Here is a 21,474-nt window from a genome sequence, read left to right as displayed (position 1 = left end):
ATAAAATTAAGCAACACACAACCATGCTTTCTTTTTTTTTTTTTTTTCCTGAAGCTGGAAACGGGGAGAGACAGTCAGACAGACTCCCGCATGCGCCCGACCGGGATCCACCCGGCATGCCCACCAGGGGCGACGCTCTGCCCACCAGGGGGCGATGCTCTGTCCCTCTGGGGCGTCGCTCTGCCGAGACCAGAGCCACTCTAGCACCCGGGGCAGAGGCCAAGGAGCCATCCCCAGCGCCCGGGCCATCTTTGCTCCAATGGAGCCTTGGCTGTGGGGAGGGGAAGAGAGAGACAGAGAGGAAGGGGGGGGGGGGTGAAGCAAATGGGCGCTTCTCCTATGTGCCCTGGCCGGGAACCGAACCCGGGTCCCCCACATGCCAGGCCGACGCTCTACCGCTGAGCCAACCAGCCAGGGCCAACCATGCTTTCTTATTACAGTGCTATGACCTGCAACAGCAATGGGTAGGGCAACGCATGGATGGACCTGGATGGAGGGCATTATCCTAATTGAAACAGGCCAGTCAGCGAGAGGAAAGTACCATAAGATTAACTTATAGGTGGAATCTAATGAAGAAAATAAATGAATTAACAAAATAGAAACAGGCTCACAGACATAGAGAACAGACTGACAGCTGTCAGAGGGGAAGAAGGTTGCAGGGCTAGTTGAAAAAGGTGAAGAGATTATGTCAAAAAAGAAAAATAATAAACCTCATCAACACAAATACGGGATTACAAGAGGAAAACAGGGTGGGAGCATAGTCGAGGGTAAAGGGAGGCATAAATGGTGATGAAGGGAGACTGATCTGGAGTGGTGAACACACAATACAATAGCCAGATAATGTACTATAGACTTGTACACCTGAAACCTAAATAATTTTATTTACCAGCATCACCCCAATAAATTCTATAAAAAAATTTTTAAACAAAAGAAATTATAAGAAAAAAAGGAAAATTAAGAAAATACTCAATATGCTTTTGTTTTGATATAAGAAACAAACTAAAGCAGTTACCTGCATGAAGTGTGGAGAAAAGAGGAGAATGGAGAAGAAAGGAGCAGTGACAGGGCAGCAGCACGTGTGAGACAGTTCTATACTTTTTAATATTGTTCTGATATTAGAACCACATGTCTGTATTACCCATCTTCCTCCCCTCCCCCAACTAAAAAGAAAAGGAATTTCAAAACCTGATATGCAAAAGGTAGTCTGTTAAATAATCAGTCCAAGAAAGTAGACACCAAACTTATATGCCGTTCCCCCATCCTTCAGCTTCTGCATCTACTTACCCTCTGCTTTTTACTTTTCCTGACTCCAGATGCTGATCTCAGCCCTCTTCAAGTTCTCCAAAGAGAACCATACAAAAAAGCATCTGAGAACAATGTTGACTTCACTAAAGGTTTTTTTAAAAGACAACGGAGGGAAGTTGCTTTAAATCACATAACTCACAACAAACAGTTGAGTGACCTTAAGGGCTATCTGTTCTCCAAAGTTCCTTGAGGTGTGGATTATATGATCTCCCCTTCCGCATCTTGCCAATTAGCTTCTTTCTCTTACTCTCCAAATTAATTCCTGCACTGATTCTACACGTCCCACTGCTATATCTGACACTAGTCTTAAGCAATTTATTCAGGGCAATTCAATTCAGTGCTATAATCTCATCAGCAAAACAAAACCACTTCCCTGACTCCCACTACCCACCCACTCAGTGAAAAGTATTTTTTTTTCTTAGCTAAATGTGTAAGGCACAGCCCCTCTGCTCACTGGTTATTCTGGTTATCAAATTTTTACTGCTAGCAACTACAGCTCCTGTAAACATTATTTCACAGGGACATTTCCACAAATCCTTTCTTCATCCAAATGTGAATTTAGACAATAAAGTACATACTCTTTGGCTAGCTTCCCCGCCCCCCCCTTTGGTCAGCTTTTATAAAAACTTCGGACGAAGCAGCTAAACATTGACCACATAGGTTGAAGGAGTTCCTATCTTCTTATCACAAAGACTGAAATTAAGAGACTTAAAAATAACTTCAAAAAGTTTCTTGAAGGAGAGATTTGCAGAAAATTTAGAAAACACAGGAAAATACACACACAATAAAAAGTAATGATAGCTAACTTTTATTGCACCCATCCTATTGCCAGAACACATGCTAGAAGTCACATTCACTTTTACACTAACTCTCTATTATTCACACCTTGCAGACGAGGACACTGAGGTTCAAAGAGGACACTGAAGGCCAAGGTTAGAGAACAAGGAAGTAGCAGAGCTGGAATCTAAATATAGACAATCCATGCCTGACCAGGCGGTGGCGCAGTGGATAGAGCGTCAGACTGGGATGCCAAAGACCCAGGTTTGAGACCCCGAAGTCGCCAGCTTGAGCGTGGGCTCATCTGGTTTGAGCAAAGCTCACCAGCTTGGACCCAAGGTCGCTGGCTTGAGCAAGGGGTTACTTGGTCTGCTATAGCCCATGGTCAAGGCACATATGAGAAAGCAGTTAATAAACAACTAAGGTGTCGCAACAAAAAACTGATGATTGATGCTTTTCATCTCTCTCTGTTCCTGTCTGTCTGTGCCTACCTATCCGTCTCTCTGACTCTTTCTATCCCTGTCCCTGTAAAAAATAAAAAATTTAAAAATTTTTAAATAAATAAATATAGACAATCCCATTTAAAAGCACTACACTGCCTCCAGAGCTATCAAGAAATTTCTCTACAGTCACACCTGTGGTGGCGCAGTGGATCAAGCGTTGACCTAGAACGCTGAGGTCACCAGTTCGAAACCCTGGGCTTGCCTGGTCAAGGCACATATGAGAACTGATGTTTCCTGCTCCTCTTCCCTTTCTCCTCTCTCTCTCAAATGAATAAAGTCTTTAAAAAAAAAGAAATTTCTCTACAATTGAAACTTCACTGACTTTTCTTCAGTTTATGTATCATATATATGTTGCCTTCTCATTAGTTATTCCTTCAAAAATTATTTTTCTTATTTAAATAATTGAGTTAATTTCACAGATACCTGGTCCTTCTCTCTTCCTGATTTTTCTACTGATTTTCCCCAGGCTTAGTTATAAAAGCTTTTAAACTATTAATCTCAATGTTTTATCTACCATGTTTGATTTTCCCAGTCTGTAATTTACCTTTTATTTTTATGATTTTTAGCCTTCTAAAAAAATTATTTTTGATAAAAATCCATCAATATCTTCCTTTATGGTTTCTGTTTCTAGGTACAATAAAGCCTCTCCCACCTAATGAGAATTCATTTGTAATTTCTTCTCATTTTATATGATTTCTCTTTTTACATTTAAATCCATCTATAATTTATTTTAGAAAAAGCATAAAGGAAGATCTTTTTTCTCCTGTTTTTCAATAATACAAATTCCTTCCTAATTTGAAATACTACCTTTCTACTAATGTCTTTTATGTTTTCTAGTGTACTTAGACAATATTTCGTTCTACTAAGCTGTCTAATCCTGTCACTTTTAATCAAACCCTGACTTTTATATAAAAATTTCAATAACCAATTATACCAAATGATAATGTTCTGTTAGTCCATTAAATTATCATCATTCCTTTGCACAAAGTTTAAGATATGAATCTCTAACTTTGATACTACTTAACTAACCTCAATTATTCTCAGTAATACTAAAAAAATTATACTATTTACACATAATTCTACTTACCTCAGAAAGAGTGCTCATTTCAATTGCAGTTATCAAGTTATTGTTTATGTGTGCTTCTATTTCTATAAGCTTCTTATTCTGCATAAGTAAAAGACCACTTTTAATCAATCAAGATTTGGAGTTCATTATATCATATATTCATAAATAAAATCAGTTGAGACTTAGAAAATAATTGAGATAACATTGGGCCAAGAATTGAGATCATGTTAAGCTAAAAAGGTACTAACTGTACAGTTCAAATAGACACACACATACACTTTAAATACTTTTGAACTATCAATCATAAATTTTTTACAAACATTTTTCCTATCTTTTTATAATAAAAATACATTACATGGCAAGTGTATTTAGTTTGTCGGCCACAGGACTTTAACCCTCAAGTGTAGTAAGTGATTTTTTCCATTATTAAATTAATTTCTACTAATTTTAAAGTTAGAGCTATAGTTGCAGCTTTTCACTAATGTTTGGATCATATTGTCCTGCCTGTGGACAGATCTGGAAATTGGAAGGAAAAGTAAGACTACAATTCTCATTCTGTTGGGCTTGTAGCCAGTGGAATGCTGGGACTCAAGTGTTTGTGCTGGAACACAAACACTCTGGGAACGCCCTTCCTTTCAACTCCTGGAGGAATTAACCCATCTTGTTAGCATGTACTAATGCACCAAGCTTTGCTTATGATAAGCAGTCAAAGGCTAGTCAGGGTATTAAGCCGGTTTGCAGAACCACAGTACACAGAATGGGGACCGAAGACGCCGATCTTCTTACAGTCAGCCTGTGAACGTGCACACTCTTTCAATCACTTTCTCAGCAGGAGATTTGAAAAACATTTTTATAGCTTCTATAATAACAGTTAAAATTTTAATTATAATTTAGAATTCAAACACAATATAGGTTCCATACCAAATTATTTAGCTTTAGGCGAAGAAATGTGTTCTCAAAATTCAGTTTTTCCACTTCTTTTTGCAGTAACATCTTTTCAGTTGTAATTCTTCGAGAATTCTCTTTCTCTCTACTGAGAGCCTGAGCTAATGCCCTGTTGTTGTGCTTTAAAGATATCTTGAAAATAGAAGAATTGTCTGTAAAAAATTTTAATAGTTAATATTGAACTTATACCTTAATAAATGTTCATATTCCTTAATAAAACTATTTTAGACAAAATGCAGTTCACTTTATAAGTTTTAACTGAGGGTTGGAAAGAGAGAGAATGACAATATAAATGTAGTTTTGAAAAAAATGTAATTAGACTTTGGAACTGAAAAAATAAAAGCTAGCTAGACGAATAAGATGTGAGGCATGCAGAATGTGAAGCCACAGTTAGAATAAGAGGACTCTGCTAGACACAGCGTTCTAGAGAAGTAGATCAGTCACAAAACCTGAATATCGATACCTGCTGCCCTTCCTCCCTTCACACCTTTGACTAGGAGGTCGAATGGAGAAGCCGACCCCAAGCTCTAACTGGAGAGTCCCACAGAAATAAGGGTGGCCAATCTGTGAAAAATTTAAAGCCAGTTTCTGTGGCTCCAGAAATGGACAAATTAGTTAATGCTCCCCAAGTCCATTTTTCAAAACATTGAGTGAAAGGGAGCATACTTAACTGTGATGTAGGACAGATCATTCTACCTCCACCCCAAATCCTACCTCTCATAGGTGGGCATCTATCACAATCTAAACCTGACCCCTGCTCTTTACAAGCACTACGGAAACATAATTTAAATCAGAAATGCTTTCCTGTTGGAAGACAAGAAATTTAATTGTGAATTCTTTGGTAAATCTCACCTTAAATATAGTGTGCTCCCTTTGTACACTTAGAACATACTCATATTTTCATAATTTTGATTTATATGCCACTGAATAAAAGTACAGTGTATATATTAAAATGCATATAAAAGCAATAATAATATTTTAAAAATAAAATCAGGGAAAGTCTGGGCAGCTAAAAAACAAGGTCCAAAAAAGTACTTTATCTTTGGCACAGAGAAAACAGTTTGAGACCACCACCTCTGACACAGCTAACCAAAATGGACTAGAACCAGTTTAGGGCTTCCATAGCTAAAGGATAATAAGATTTTCCCACTGCAGTCCTCAAACTTGATCTATTCCTTCTACCAGAGTGTGCGCAATGATCCTGCCAGAGAGACCGCAGGCAGCGGTCCAACATACCTCCTGGCCCTAGAACCTGGGGGATGCGCAGCTTTGGCTGTTTCACTGGCACACAGCTCCCCTTCATGTGTGCCCCCCAGCCCCGCTGAGATGGGTATGATCATCGAGATACTTTTCAAAAGTAATGAAATTTTATATTGGGGAGTTTCCCCTACCCTTTTTATTTTTTTCCCTTCTAACATCTTAATTCCAGAATCCATGCAACCCCATTTCTAAAGTGCTCAGTGCCCTCATAATTTGCTTTGGCTATATAAGACCACCCCCTACGGCACCCTATCTGGGCCAACCACCTCTACATTACCAATCTCCCAATTGCTACGGCATGCCAAAACAATCTACCACTTTTGTTAGCCCTTTTCAGGACTGGCAGCTGCCTTATGCTGCACCAGGCTCACTGCTGAAAATTCAGCAGTCACCACGGAGGGTAAATCACCATTAACACCTACTAATAGGAGTCAAAGGAAAGGAAGGACTGAAAGTAAAAAAGTATCAGTTAACAAGAATAACCATTTTAGTCATGTTTTATACTTGATAAAATAAAAGACCAAATAGTCTTATCAATTCTCCAGGGAAAAGTAAAAATGTAAGTATACTTTAAAACCAATGGCACTTACTTATTATTTTTGTTTTGATTTTGGAGGCAAGAGAAACATTCAGTTTAGCAGTCTTTGACATTCTTTTGTCTTTCATATGTCTCCTAATTCCTGAAGGAAAAAGTGATCCAGTTTCTGTCACTGGGTACTCCATCACTGGGGGTAAAAAATAGGGAGGGAAGAAGAAAGGAAAGAAAGGAAAGAAGGAAGACAAGCAATCATAGTATTGATTAATAAAAGAAAAGGAGTAACTGATACATTCTAAAAAGTAACAATCATAGCAAATGATATAATTTGTACCCAAGTATTTACAGAACCCTTTGTATAAAATTGAAATTATGAATGTAATCAAAGGTATTTTAAAGTAGAATCCAAAAAAAGATAAATGACTTGTTTTTTTCATTTAAACCTGTATTATTATATCAACATGCCAGGAGCTAGGCTAGGCTGGGAACAGAAAAGAGGATATGGTTGTATAAGAATGAATAATTCTGGAGCGCATAATCCAATGTGGGTACACAGGCATTTTTTTTTTATACAATGTATGAAGTGTAACCTTAGAGATATGCATAGAAGAGACATGCCTAATTGTATTTGGAGGATGGGGCTGGAGGATTAGGCAGGAAATCTTAAACTTAACTATTTGTCTATTAGAGTTATAGTATATTTGACAAATAGTGGAAACAAGAAGATAATCACATTATGACAAGAATAATGGATACAATACACCAGTGATCCCCAACCTTTTTTGGGCCACGAACCGGTTTAATGTCAGAAAACATTTTCACGGACCGGCCTTTAGAGTGGGACGGATAAATGTATCACATGATCGAGAAAAGCGTCAAGAGTGAGTCTTAGACGGATGTAACAGAGGGAATCTGGTCATTTTTTAAAAATAAAACATCGTTCAGACTTAAATATAAATAAAACGGAAATAATGTAAGTTATTTATTCTTTTTCTGCGGACCGGTACCAAATGGCCCACGGACCGGTACCAGTCGGTGGCCCAGGGGTTGGGGACCACTGCAATACACAATGCATAGAAAGTGATTAACTCTTCCAGAATGCAGAAAAGGATCAGAAAAGGTTTTACTTAGAAAATACAGTTGATGTAACCATATACATTACTTGGACAAGACCAACTCCCCAAGCCACCACCCTCCTCTCGAAGCCTCCTTGCCTCCATCTGCAGAGCTCTAGAAGAAACCCTATCACCTGCGCCTGCCTAACCTCCAATACTCAGCCTCTCCACCACTACCCACCTTCCGAGTTCACAGGACTCATCTCACTAGGCCTACAAACTCACCACAAGGATCTCCAGACTCCCAGGTCACCGTCATCTCCCTCACCCTACTGTCCCTCCAGCTCTGCACATTCTCATTTGGTCTTGCAGTGGGGTGAAAAATGGCCCCCCAAAGATATAAGGTCCCAATCCATTTCATTCTAAATGTAATGTGAAAAAAGGGTCTTTACAAATGTGACTGGGGATCTTGTGACGGGAGATTATCCTGGATTATCTAGGTAGGCCTCCAAATGCCATCATTAGTATCCTTACAGGAAACAGGCAGAGATTCAAGTGATGGGGCCAGAAGCCGAGGGTTGCCAGCATCCACCTGAAGCATTATCTAGGTAGGCCTCCAAATGTCATCATTAGTATCCTTACAGGAGAGAGGCCGAGATTCGAGTGATGGGGCCAGAGCCAAGGGTTGCAGCATCCACCTGAAGCTGAAAGAGGCAAGGGATAGATTCTCCCTTACAGCCTCCTGAGAACTACAGCCCTGCAAACACCTTGATTTCAGCTCAGGGATACTGAGGCTGGACTTCTGGCCTCTAGAACTGTGAGAAAACAAATCTGCTTTATTTATTTATTTATTTATTTATTTATTTATTTATTTATTTATTTATTTATAAGTGAGAAGAGGGGAGATAGAGCATGTACCCCAAATGGGATCCACCCAGCAACCCCCCTTTGGGGCCGATGCTCAAATCAACCGAGCTATTCTCAGCATCCTTGGCCTAATGCCGGGACCAAATGAACTATCCTCACTGCCTGAGGTCAACACTGGGACCAAGTGAGCCACTGCCTGTGAAAGGGGAAGGAAGAGAGATGGGAGGGAGGAAGCAGCTGGTGGCTTCTCATGTGTACCCTGACCAGGATCGAACCCAGGATACCTTCACGCCAGGCCAATGCTCTATCCACTGAGCCAACCAGCCAAGGCCAATTTCTGTTGTTTCAAGCCACCCAATTTGTGGTGATATTTTAGAGTAGTCACAGAAAATAAATCGTCTCCATATCTCACCCTTACTCAACTCGTCAAGTCCACTGGAACTCAAAATCCATCAAAACCTCTAGCCTCAATGTCTTCCATGAACATTCCTTTATCTTCTTGAACAACCTCTCCCAGGAGGATGTAGATTCTCCTGCAGCCCTATTAGGTGGTAGCTGTTATTTCTCCCACAGCCCTCCTGAAGGATGGTACCACATTCATACTTGCAGACAATTCACCCTCCCTCCTCCCTAAAAAATCCCCAATCTTAAATGTAATGTCATTAGACTCTAACACCCCCTTACCCCTTAGGGCTATTGTCAACTGCCAACTCCTGGGTTACTCCTCTTTAGAGTTGACAATTTCATATCCTGGCTCACTGTTACTCCCTGAGAACAATGAAGCAAACTGTAGAGGACTCTCTCAAAACTCTAATTGTAATCATTTACCCATTATCATCTATGTTTCCATTTGCCTTCTTTCATATTATTATGGTGAACTATATATAAATGAACTATCTATCTATCCTTTCATCCAAGGCCAACCTTGCTTTACTTAGATGGGACTCTGTACATTGATCTCATGCCTTCCAACCTCAGCAAAGCCTAACTCCAATTCTCTCCTCTACAACAGACATACTGCTACTTCCTTCATCTTACAACACCCTCACTTGTTCCCTCTTCATTCTCAGACTACAACTCCATCTCTCTGCAGCTTTTTACAGCAAAGCTCCTTGAAAGCTTGTCTGTACTCACAGTTTCAATTTCTCTTGCAAACCTGCTTCACTCAGGATTTCACTCTGACTACAGGGGGTTCTTGGGTTATGAGTCTCAACATACGACATTTCAAGTTTACGACGCTCACTCCCATAAAAACTTTAAAAAATCGAGACGTGTTTTGGCTTACGTTGTTAGCATTGTACCTATAGACTACGTAGGCAGACTAGTTTGGTTGCACACAGCGGAAGAATACACAGTACAGTGTACAGTACAGTGTATTTATGTCCTTTTCCTGTGGCTTGGTTGTGTTTTTATGTTCTAGGTTATAATTTTACAACTGTGTTAGGATAGGTAAGTGACTTAGGCTAGGGTGCGTTTTGACTTAAACCAAAATTCAGGTTACATCACTGTTGCAGGAATGGAACTGTGTCATAACCGGAGGACCTCATCTACTCCACCAAAACTGCTTTTGCCAGTTTCTAGTGATCTCCACACTACAAAATATAATGGTCAATTCTCAGTCCTCTCCTAATTTGACCTATTCTCAGCATTTGATATGGTTAATTTCTTCTTCTTCCTCAAAAACTACCTCTCTTCGCCTGACCAGGTGGTGGCACAGTGGATAGAGCGTTGGACTGGGATGCAGCGGACCCAGGTTCCAGACCCTGAGGTCGCCAGCTTGAGCGTGGGCTCATCTGGTTTGAGCAAAAGCTCACCAGCTTGAACCCAAGGTCGCTGGCTCGAGCAAGGGGTTACTTAGTCTGCTGAAAGCCCGTGGTCAAGGCACATATGAGAAAGCAATCAATGAACAACTAAGGTCTCGCAACGAAAAACTGATGATTGATGCTCTCATCTCTCTCCGTTCCTGTCTGTCTGTCCCTGTCTATCCCTCTCTCTGACTCTCTTTCTCTGTCTCAAAAAAAAAACAAAAAAACTATCTCTCTTTGTGGAGTTTTTCTCCCTACCTGATTGTTTCTTTTCAGTCTTTTACAGATTCTTCCAACCTATAATAGGCTCTCTCCTTGGATTGCTTCACTTTATTTATACTCACTGCTTTTGGAAATTTCAGTCATGTCTAAAGTATCACTCAGCCAAGATCTCAAAAATGTATGGCCTTTCCTGAACTCCCCTGGATTCAAATAACTGTCTACTCATAATCCCACTTGGATAACTAAACCAGACATATTAAACTTAAAATGCCCAAAACTGCTTCACTCAGCGTTGTCCCCATTTCTGTTCATGGCAACTCTATCCATCCAGTTGCTCTGGCCAAAAATCTCACATCCCAATCTACCTTCACAGTACACTTAGAATCTGACTGCTTCTCTGACCTCCACTGTACCATCCTAGACCAAGGCACTAACATATCTCACTTGAATTACTGCTACAGCCTCTTATCCCCTTACTTCCACTCCTGTCCTCACTCAGTGTATTTATTGGTGTATACAATCTAAAATTCTCCAATGGTTCCCATTTCTCTCAGGGTAAACAACCAAAGTCCTTACAATGTTCTAGAAGTCCCTCCATCATCCCCTCTTCTTTCCATTTTTCTAATTTGAACTCCTTCTCTTCCCTAGCCCATTCCTTTCAGGACACACCAAGATCTCCCTATATCTGGCATATGTCAGTGGTTCTTCAGCTTTAGGTCCTTTGTTCAGGTTATTCTCTATAGAGAAAGCTCTTCCTCCTGCTATACAAATGGCTCATTTACTCTCCTTTGAGTCTTTGTTCAAGGCACATACGAGAAGAAATCAATGAACAACTAAAGTGCTGCAACTACAAGTTGATGCGTTTCATCTCTCTCCCTTCCTGAGTGTCTCTCTCTCTCTCTTTCATTAAAAAAACAAACAAAACAAAAACTTTGTCAGGTATCAGATTAGAAAGGGTATCCTGGAGAGAACTGGCATGTGTAAGTGAATAAAAATGAAACATTTAAGAAAATACAAGTGACCTCCTGCTGCTGGAATGCTACTACACTATTTGTTTCCCTTTTCATCAAAACTCCTTTAAGAGTTGTCTATACTTGCTGTCTCCAATTCATCCCCTCCCACTACTATGCAAATTGATCATTCAAGTCACTAAATTGCTGTTGCTAAATCAAATATACTAGTCAAGGTGCATTTCTCATTGTATTTAATCTATCCGCAGTATTTAATATCAGATCATTCTCTCCTTGAAATACTTCCCTCAGCTGGCTTCTATGACCACATTCTCCTGGGTTTTCTCTTCCTTATTAACCACTTCTTCTAAGTCTCTTCTACCCATTCTTCAGCTCTCTAACCTCTTACTATTGGAGTGTCCCAGAGCTCAGTCCTTGGATCTCGTATGTTTTCTACCCACATATACTCCCTTGGGACTATCATCCAGTATGCTGGCTTTTAAATTTAAATGTTGATGACTTGCAGTTTATATCCCCAATCAACTCCAGACCTATTCATCTAATTGCCTACTCCTCATCTCCAACTTGGATGTCTAATATGCAGCTCCAATTTAATATGTCCTAATACATTCCCCACCCCCACCCATCTTGCTCCATTGCATCCTCTCCATCTCACTTAATGGCGACTCCAACCTTCTAGCTGCTAAGGTCAGAAACTCCTTCTCTCACATTCCCTGCCTACTCTATCATCAGTCATGTTGGTCTGACTTTCACAACACAGACACATGAACCACTTACCACTATTGCTACTGCTACCATACTGATCCATGTTGCCTCTCTCTCTCATGTATACCATTAAGACCACTGCCTAAATCCGTGATGGAGAACCTTTTTATAAAAACTGCCCACTTGCAGTGCTGGTCAACCTAGTCCCTCCAGCCCACTAGTGGACATTCCAGCTTTCATGGTGGGTGGTAGCAGAGCAACCAAACAGTGCTGCGATTGGCCCACCATGAAAGCTGCAACGCCCACTAGTGGGCAGGAGGGACCAGGTTGACCAGCACTGCAAAAGTGGGCAGTTCTTATAAAAAGGTTCACCATCATGGGCCTAAGTGGTGTCCCTGTTTTCACATTCTCCCCTACTATCTATTCGCAACCACATAACTAAAATGATCCTTTTAAAACTTAAATTCATGTCACTCCTCTGTCAAAGACCCTCCAGTGGCTTTCCATTTCACGCAGTCATAATCCTTGCAACAGTCTCTAAGGTACTACGCAATTTGATACTTTCCCTCTTCCCCAGCTCTCCATCAGCAGCTCTCCGATCTCTTCATTACTTTCCCTTCTGCTCACTAAGCTCAGCCCCACTGGCCACCTTGAACGTCCCACTGCAGAATCTTTGTATTCCTTTTTCCTTTGTCTTGCTCTTCCTTCAGATAATCACAGAGTTTGCTCACTTCCTTCAAGTCTTTCCTCAAATGTCACTAAGTGAGCTTTCTCAGACCAAACTATTTAAAATTGTACACCTGACCCCACTTCAATTCCTATTTTCTTTTCAACCATTGACTTAACATCTAACATAAAAGTACATAATTTCATTTAATTTATTGTCTGTCTTCTCCTGCTAAAATGTAAGTTCCATGAGGTCACAGATTTTTGTCAAATTTGTCTGTGTACCCCTCATGCCTAGAAGAGTGCCTGGCACCTAGCAGCTACCAGAGAAACATTTTTTTGAAGAAATGACTATGAACAGATGGAATAAATGTCTAATAGTAAAAACTGCCCAATATCGGAATGAGTCTACTTTGAAAGTGTTGAGTAGATATTGAGAAATATCAAGCAAATAATGGTAAGAGGGTTTTAAAAGCAATTTCTCAACAAGGAAGAAACTGAACTAGGAACTTTTCAACCCTAAGGCTCAGTATTTCTTCTAAAGGTTTTGCCAAAAAGAAACTTTAAGAAAAATCTAAGATCACCATCTATTCCATAAATAGTAAAACATAGACACACAGAAACTCCATGCAAACTGTAGCATCTTACATACCTGAAAGGGATCCTAACATAGAAATCTAGTCCATTGCCAAAAAATCCAGCCTGGAAGATCAAATCTCATTTTATTAATTAGGAAACCACAGTTGAACAGCCCTCCCCAATGAATCGGTTCTCAGTTCCTTGGCTTAACAAATGTCACTATCACTCACACACCCAAATGCTCATGCCAGAAATCAGAGAGCCCTATGATCTTCCACATTAATAACCTGCCCAAGTAACACTTTAGGAGCCAAAGCCAGGCCCCTGTAATTCCATTCCAGGGTGACTTACCATATTGAGAATGGGGTGTTATAAATAGTGTTTGGACTATGTTGGAGTCCCAGTTCCAACATTCCATAGCTGTGTGATTCTAACATTGCTAAGTCTCAATTTCAAGATTTCGAAAATAAGAGCCTCTCATTGTAGGGGATAAATGAACTAAGGTATACACGGTGCCTAGTATTGGATCTGACACATAGCCAACACTCACTAATTTTACCTAATTATTAGGACTCTGTATCTCTCGTCTGGCCAGCATCTCAGCTATATCTACATCAGAAATACCTCAGTTCCACATTCAATTTTCCTGAACTGGATCCCTCACCTATAAAAATCATCCTCCCTATTCCTACCGAAATACAATCTGTACATCAAGATTCAGTTCAAGTTCTAGTTCTTCCCAGTCTTTCATCGCTCCTTCGCCTTCAACTCTCCTCCCTTCTAAACGAGCGCTCCGAAGGAGAGGGCTCCTTCAAGAACTCAAGTAAGCGGTCTCTAACGTTCATTCCGCAGCTGTTTATTGGTCGATCATAACGGGCCAGATACTGTTCCACAATCAGGGAGTAGTCAGAAAGAGATATCCCTTCCTTCAAGGAGCTGACCTTCAGGAAGCAGCGACTCAGATGCAAGCCAGCCCCGCTACGAGTCCGGCCGAGCCGTCCTGGGGCGGCGGTTCCGAAAGCCTGAAGGCGGAGGGTGGGCGTGACGGCCGGTCGCGTGGAGCTGGGCGGACCGAACTCAGGAGGGCCACGCCGGGAGGTTCGGCCTGGGGAAGGCACGGATCCCGCCTGACCGGGGACGGTCCTACCAGTAGTCCCAGATCACTGACTTACCGCTTTTCGGCCCGAGGGGACCACCATCCACTCCCGGAGGTCGGCGCCTGTTGCCAGGACTCCTGTTTAAACAACGCAGCCGTTGGCGCTTGCCACATCAGCCAATCAGGTCCCAAAAGGCGGTGCAAAAGAGAGCCGTTACCAGGAAGTGGGAAGCGGAAGGGGCGGGACCTCGCGAAGGACGGGAGGGGTGTGGCCAGGAGAGCCCTGCGGGCCCAGCCTAGGAGAAGGGGCCCCACCCGAGCTGGGTTGTTGGTAGCTGCGCAGTCGTGTGCTGCGTTGATGAAAAATGGAACGATCCTTTGACAAAATTAACTCTATCAGCCAGCTGTCTAAGGAGCTTGACAGCCTCTTCGAGTCAGTTAGAAAGTTTTTGTTGCTTATGACACTGCTTTGAGACTGCCCGTCCACATCCTTACCATTTCTTCTGCTTTTTTGCCCTATGATGCCGGCGCCGTTACTTTTCACTTAAATGCTCTATTTTTCAACTTTGAGGAAAGAACGGCAATGAAATTTCGTTAAAAATCCTGGATCTCATTCAATATTTAGGTTTGGAACTAATGGTCTGTTTTAGCTAACCACAAAAGATGGTGTTTTCCATTATACACAAACTTCATATATATGTAATATAGGTTTAATACAAGTACTTTATATGTAACATAATGTATGTCATGTTACACGTGTAATATGTTTTATATATGCAGTTTCCTTTATAAATGTTACTTCATTTGTAAAATGCAGGTTAATAACAGCATCCAATATGTTTTTATGGTGGTTCCAATCAGCAAACCCTTTTGTTCAAATACATTAATATTGCTTTCTTTTTTATTCATTTTGTAGTTACAATTTCAAAAGCATAACAAATAGAAAAGGGAAGGCAGGGTAGATGTAGGAGAGATGTTAAAAATTGTGTGTATGTGAATGTAGTTTGTGTTATATACATATGTATTATTCACTTTATGTTCCAAGAGAATTAGCTTAGTTTTCTTTCACAAATGTCTTTCATAATCTCTATAAAGAATTTGGGAAAACTATGCAGAGAAAAAAATTTCCTCTCTGTATTCTATTAGACTGAAAATTAAAATAGCTTATTAAATCTAGGTTTTAATAATTTATTATACAACTTTTCACAAAGATAGCGTGGAAAGCAATGAAGGAAGTCCCTGCCCCTCCCAAAGACAAAGTCAAGGCAAAGGATTTGAAGGCAAAGGAGGCAGTGATGAAAGGCGTCCACAGCCACACAAGAAAAGGAAGATCCAAGCATCACCTCACCTTCCAGGGCCAAAGACACTGCAGCTCATAAGGAAACCTAAATAACCTCTGAAGATCACCCCCAGGAGAAATAAGCTTGATCACAATGACACCATCAAGTTCCTCCTGACTATGGAGTCAGCCATGCAGAAGATGGAAGACAACAGTACTTGTGTTCACTGTGGATATCAAGGCCAACAAGCACCATTTCAAACAGGCTGTGAAGAAGTTCTATGACAGTGACATGGCCAAGGTCAACATCATGAACAGGGCTGATGAAGAGAAGAAGACTTGACTGGCTCCTGAAAATGGTGCTTTGGATGTTGCGGAAAAAATTGGGATTACCTAAACTGAGTTCAGATGGCGAATACTAAATATAAATAAATAAAAAGAAATAATAATTGGTTATACAGTGATGCAGTCAACTTCATACTGATATTTTGTTCACTTGGAGATGTTTCGAGAATCACAACTTTCCATTTTACTTTAGAGAATCCAGAGAAATAAAGCAAAACATGACTTAGAGTTAGACCTCTTAGTCTAACTATTGAAGATCAGTCTCCAAAGAGATCTAACCAGTATCTTGTGTTAGTATAAAAGTATTTATTTTTGGCCAGCTGCTAAAATTATAGCATATAGTACAGCAAAAATTTCAATTATAGTGGTTTTGAATGTAATATACTGGTTATAGAAATTTCTGTTATCTAGGGGTTAACTAGCACTATATCTTTTTCTTTTTTTTTTTGTATTTTTCTGAAGCTGGAAACGGGGAGAGACAGTCAGACAGACTCCCGCATGCGCCCGACCGGGATCCACCCGGCACACCCACCAGGGGTGACGCTCTGCCCACCACGGGGCGTCGCTCTGCCACGACAAGAGCCACTCTAGCGCCTGGGGCAGAGGCCAAGGAGCCATCCCCAGCGCCCGGGCCATCTTTGCTCCAATGGAGCCTTGGCTGCAGGAGGGGAAGAGAGAGACAGAGAGGAAGGAGGGGGGGTGGAGAAGCAAATGGGCGCTTCTCCTATGTGCCCTGGCTGGGAATCGAACCCGGGTCCCCCGCACGCCAGGCCGACACTCTACTGCTGAGCCAACCGACCAGGGCCACTAGCACTATATCTTGTTTACCCAACCTGGCACACTAAATGCTCAATATATGTCATATGCTTTTTTAAATGAACCATGTCATGGTTCTGCCATTTAGTGGTTATTTAAATTCACCAAGTTACTTAATCTCTCTGAGCTTCTGCTTCCTCATTTGTAAAATAGATTAATAACAGCATCCAATATATTTGTATGACGGTTCTAATCAACAGTCCTGTCTGTTCAAATACATTAATATTGCTTTCTTCTTGATTCATTTTGCAGCTACAGCTTCAAAAGCAAAACAAATAGAAAAAGGGAGACAGAGCAGTCAGAGTTAGGAGAGATGTTTAAAATTTTATCAAGACATGAATACCAACATCTCTTTTTTAAAAAGTGCTGATTATTTCATCTCAGAACAGTTGAAAAAATTTAACAAACCAAGAGCTCTTTAAAGTATAGAAGTTCCTTTCTGTAATTGTAAATTTTTATCATACACAACCATAAACTTTTTTTTTTTTTTAGGTGAGAGGAGGGAAGATCATGAGGCAGACTTCTGCTTGTGTTCCAACCAAGATCCACCCTACAATTCCATCTGGGGCTGTTGTTGGAGGACCGAGCTATTTTTAGCATCCAAGGCTGACATGCTGGAACCAATCCAGCCACTGCCTGGAGGGCTGGGGCTGAGGGAGAAGGTGGGGAGAAGATAGTCATTTCTCTTGTGTACCCTGACCAGGAATCAAACCCTGGGTCCATACACTGGGCCGACACCTTATCCTCTGAGCCACTGGCCAGGGCCAACAACCATAAACTTAGAAAGTTTGGCCTGAGTTTAACCTAATCTCAGCTTGGTTTCAGATCATTTGCCTCTTGATATAATGCACAGAGGCAGGAGTACTGGACTAGGAGTTTAAAGATGAAGTTCCTTATATATTGAGTACATATTATCTGTATGTTCTTTGTTGCAAACTCCTTATCTATAAAATAAATCAGTTAAATTAAATGAGCTCACAGTTCTGTTGTGATGTTCTCCTGCACACGGCACTGATTTTGCTGTTCTCTCCTCCTTTTCCTTTATTCTTCTATTCATCAGTTGCCTGATTTCCTCTACCTAAAGGTAGATTCTAGTCAGTTAAAATTTTATTATCCTGACCCACACTCCCCACACTAATAAATGGGTAGAGGGAAAGAAACAAGAGGAAAGCTAACTGCTAAATAACACAACAATGAAAATCATTGTAAACATCACAGCATTACTAAAACAAAAATCCATGAAAAGTCATCCCTGAACAAGAGCCAAATAGAAGACACACTGCAAATCAATAAACCAATAAAACAAAGCAGAAATAGTATACTTACATTTTATTAAACTATCTGATCTGATGATCTGTATTGGTTTGACAGGTTGAATTGCACCAAGTAACCCAGGCTGATAGAAGCAGAAAAGAACAACGGGTAGTTGAAGCTCAGGGTGATTTCTGCCTTAGTGGTCCCCAAAGTAATTCTCCTAGTTTCACCAGTCCCCAAGTGTAAAAATGTTGAAAACCACTTGTTTAAAGCATTTCTGGAGAGGATAGAGATGTGGGCTGGTAAAGAGCAGGAAAAGGAGGCCTTTACAGTGGACAAGGACCGAGCTACAGTTGTGCTAATAGTACAGCCTGTGTGAGGAGCAAGAGCAGAGCAGACTTTCCCTCAACTTTTGACAATCCAATATGGAGTCGCTGTCAGCCATTACAGTTATGTCAAGTGGCAGTATGCCCAAAACTGAGGTAATGGAGGGTAATGGGGAATGCCCTTGGGAGGGGTCCAGAATGCCCAAAACCACAAGTCTGGACACGAGATAAGGATTCCATCTAGACACAGATAAGAGTGGGACTGCTGCCCACTGGGGGCTATAAGAACTTGGACCATTTGACACTTGAACTTGGCTATATCATGGGTCATGCTCTTCCACTCCACCAGACACATGCTACCACTGCAGCCACCTAGCTCGAGACTGACACACCCCCTCTCCATCCCCAGACATGCCAGTGGCCCACACTTCATGTCAGTCACTTGCTCTACTGTTTCTATGACCTAAGCTCCCACTCCTGTGTGTAACTCTATTGCCTTATTAGGGATGTCTCCCCTAATAAACATGGAATTGTAGAAAGACACAAACGTGTGTGAGTGGCTCCTCTCAGGAATGCTCCTTTGCTCATGACAGCTTGTAAATATGCCACTGATCTTGCACAACCAACAGGGGCTCTACAAGCTGCTGCTGAGACAATCATTGCTACAGTCTCTGCAAAAAGTAGGCAGGACTGTGCTGGATCACAGGCCATAAATCATAGCTGCAAGGGAATCCTGAACATTCACCCTGTGTCTGGCTTTTGTAGCTTCTTACTGAGAAGCTTTCCACTTACTCAGGAAAGGCATTTTGAGCTGAACCGCCAAAAGAATAACAAAGGTTCATTTCAGTATTTTTTAGTACTTTACTATAGTAACTATATTTTCTTTAATGGAAAGACTTCCTGTTGTGCTAGGAGAGAAATAGGTAAATAAATACAATAGCATTAGATAAGATTTATCAGGTGCTTACCATGTCCTAGGCACTGTGTGAAACCCTTTATATGTCTTTTTAATTCTCACAGTGATCTTATGTGGTAGGTATTATTATTTCCTTTTTACTTGTTTGAGGAATCTGAGGCACAAAAAACTGAAATGACTTCTGTAAACTTTAGCAAGTAGTACTGCTGTAATATGAATCCAGGTGATCTGTTCCAGGCTTCTTTGAGATAGTAGAAAAAGTGGCTTTCTATCTCTCACTTCAGTTTTGAGACATAATTTTCCTCATGTGAATTTCCACATGTTGCCTGCTTGCCAGCTTTTTCTTTTTTCTTCAGTATACAATTTGGGGGAGTCCCTTTGGCACCTGGCATTATGCTAGGAGCGAACATGAATGAGACAAGTCCTCTTTCATTGAGGGAGAAGGCAGACAATGCAAACAATGCATTTGCATTGTGGTAAATAGAGACTTGAGGTGATTCAAGACTGTTTCTCTGGTCCAGGCAAGGCCAGGGATTATGCAATAGGGACAGCAAGTATTCTTATCTCGGAGGTGTAGGTGCGTGTGGAAGTAAGGCTCCTCAGGGAGGAAAAATATAATCAGAGGTCTTGGTCTACCATTTTTTCTGGCTGGAAATCCTCCCGCAGTAGTTCTAATTACAGCTCCTTCACCTACACTACACTAGCCTACATGCCGTACTATGTTAAGAGACTGGGGTGGGTCTATTACAGCTCCTTCACCTACACTACGCTAGCCTACATGCCGTACTTTGTTAAGAGACTGGGATGGGTCTATTACAGCTCCTTCCCTTACACTACGCTAGCCTACATGCTGTACATTGTTAAGAGACTAGGGTGGGTCTACTTGACAACCTCTATCTTCTGCCTCCACAGGGAATTCTAGAAGGTTCAAGTATTTTTTACTCAAGATTTCCAGTGATAAAATCCAACGCATACAAACTGAAGACTTGGGAGGACTTGAAAAATAAGCTGTTGTGCTCATCAGCTTTCCTGATGGAGTTATGATTACATACACCATCCAACAAGCAGGGCCCTGAAGCCCACACCTCCAGAGTTCTCTCCATATGGCCATCCCCCTGGCTTCCTCCTCCTTGTCACATACTATTTCTGCCTTCTACGACCCACTGCAAATGCAACGAAGCGGCAGTTGCGGAAAATAGTGAATTGTGCTGTTTAAAGCCCCTTTGGACTATCTAGGTGGAAATATTCAGCAAGCACGCAGATGTAAAACATGGAGCTCAAAAAAGATGTCTGGATTTGAGAACACTAATAGAAATCCTGCTGCAATTGATTAAGAAAGGAGAGCACGTAGAGCGCAAAGAGGGTAGAAGGCAGAACGCTGGTGAAAGACAACAAATAGAGGAAACGTGAACGGAAAGCCAGAAAGGCAGCGAGAGGTCGGAGAAGACACAGGCCCACTGTGGAGGGGACAGGAGCTGGTTCAAAGGGGACAGCCGGCCTTGTCTTCTGCAGCAGGAAGATGTGAGTGAGAGCAGCCGTGAGGGTTGACTAATGGTTAGGGAGTCACTTATTTTACAGCAGAGAGGATGCAGAGATGAGAAATTTTTTTTCTGAATACAATTATTAAATATTGAAAGTAGTTTTGTCTTTATGTCAGCAAGGAATGTTCTGGGTTTAGTTTCTTTCATTTTTCACCAATAGAACTAAGAAAACACTGGAATCCTTAGCTTCAAAAAGGAAGTATATAATGGGCAACACAAATGCTCTTTATTTCATGGAAATCTCTATACTTTCTTGTGAGGTTTTTTTAAGAGATTTATTCCTCATTGGATGACACATTAAAGTTTATTAGATTGAAATGGGAATACAAAGAAAACTGAAGTCAGAGCACTAAAAAGCTAAAAGATTGGTCAATCGAAATGTATCTTAAAATGCATAATATTGGCCATGAGTCAAAAATCAAATATTTGTTAGTGAAATTTTGTTGTTAGAAATGATTTTTTTTGTTTTCAACACTCTCTTACGGAAGAGTGCTGCAGTATTACCTTAAGGATAACTTAAATGCAATCAAATAGCTACCTGTGAGGCTTATTTGATTGGCTTTCATGCATTGATATTTTCATGCTTGAGATGTTCTTGCCATCTTGATAGAATTTGACTGGGTAACTGGCATCGACACTT

The 21,474-nt window shown here is 41.0% G+C and overlaps 1 protein-coding gene across 4 annotated transcripts in view; it reads right to left on the bottom strand.

The window, feature by feature from the left end:
* SGO2 (shugoshin 2) overlaps positions 1-14,529 on the bottom strand; it is a 35,194-nt gene extending 20,665 nt beyond the window's left edge. Inside the window, exons 1-5 of one of the 4 annotated variants that reach the window (XM_066346209.1) lie at positions 14,434-14,487; positions 13,335-13,384; positions 6,447-6,581; positions 4,573-4,748; positions 3,673-3,750 (exon numbers count right to left, since the gene is read on the bottom strand). In XM_066346209.1, coding sequence (XP_066202306.1) covers positions 3,673-3,750; positions 4,573-4,748; positions 6,447-6,581; positions 13,335-13,353 — 408 coding nt within the window. In that variant the 5' untranslated portion in view covers positions 13,354-13,384; positions 14,434-14,487. Of the gene's footprint in view, positions 1-3,672; positions 3,751-4,572; positions 4,749-6,446; positions 6,582-13,334; positions 13,385-14,202 lie in introns of all 4 variants that reach the window. The other 3 variants (XM_066346208.1, XM_066346210.1, XM_066346211.1) reach the window with 3 other exon arrangements.
* Between the last annotated feature and the right edge of the window lie 6,945 nt (positions 14,530-21,474).

The sequence above is a fragment of the Saccopteryx leptura genome, chromosome 7 (assembly GCF_036850995.1).
Source record: "Saccopteryx leptura isolate mSacLep1 chromosome 7, mSacLep1_pri_phased_curated, whole genome shotgun sequence".
NCBI classification, from domain to species: domain Eukaryota; kingdom Metazoa; phylum Chordata; class Mammalia; order Chiroptera; family Emballonuridae; genus Saccopteryx; species Saccopteryx leptura.
This window is presented reverse-complemented; position numbering and strand designations above follow the sequence as displayed.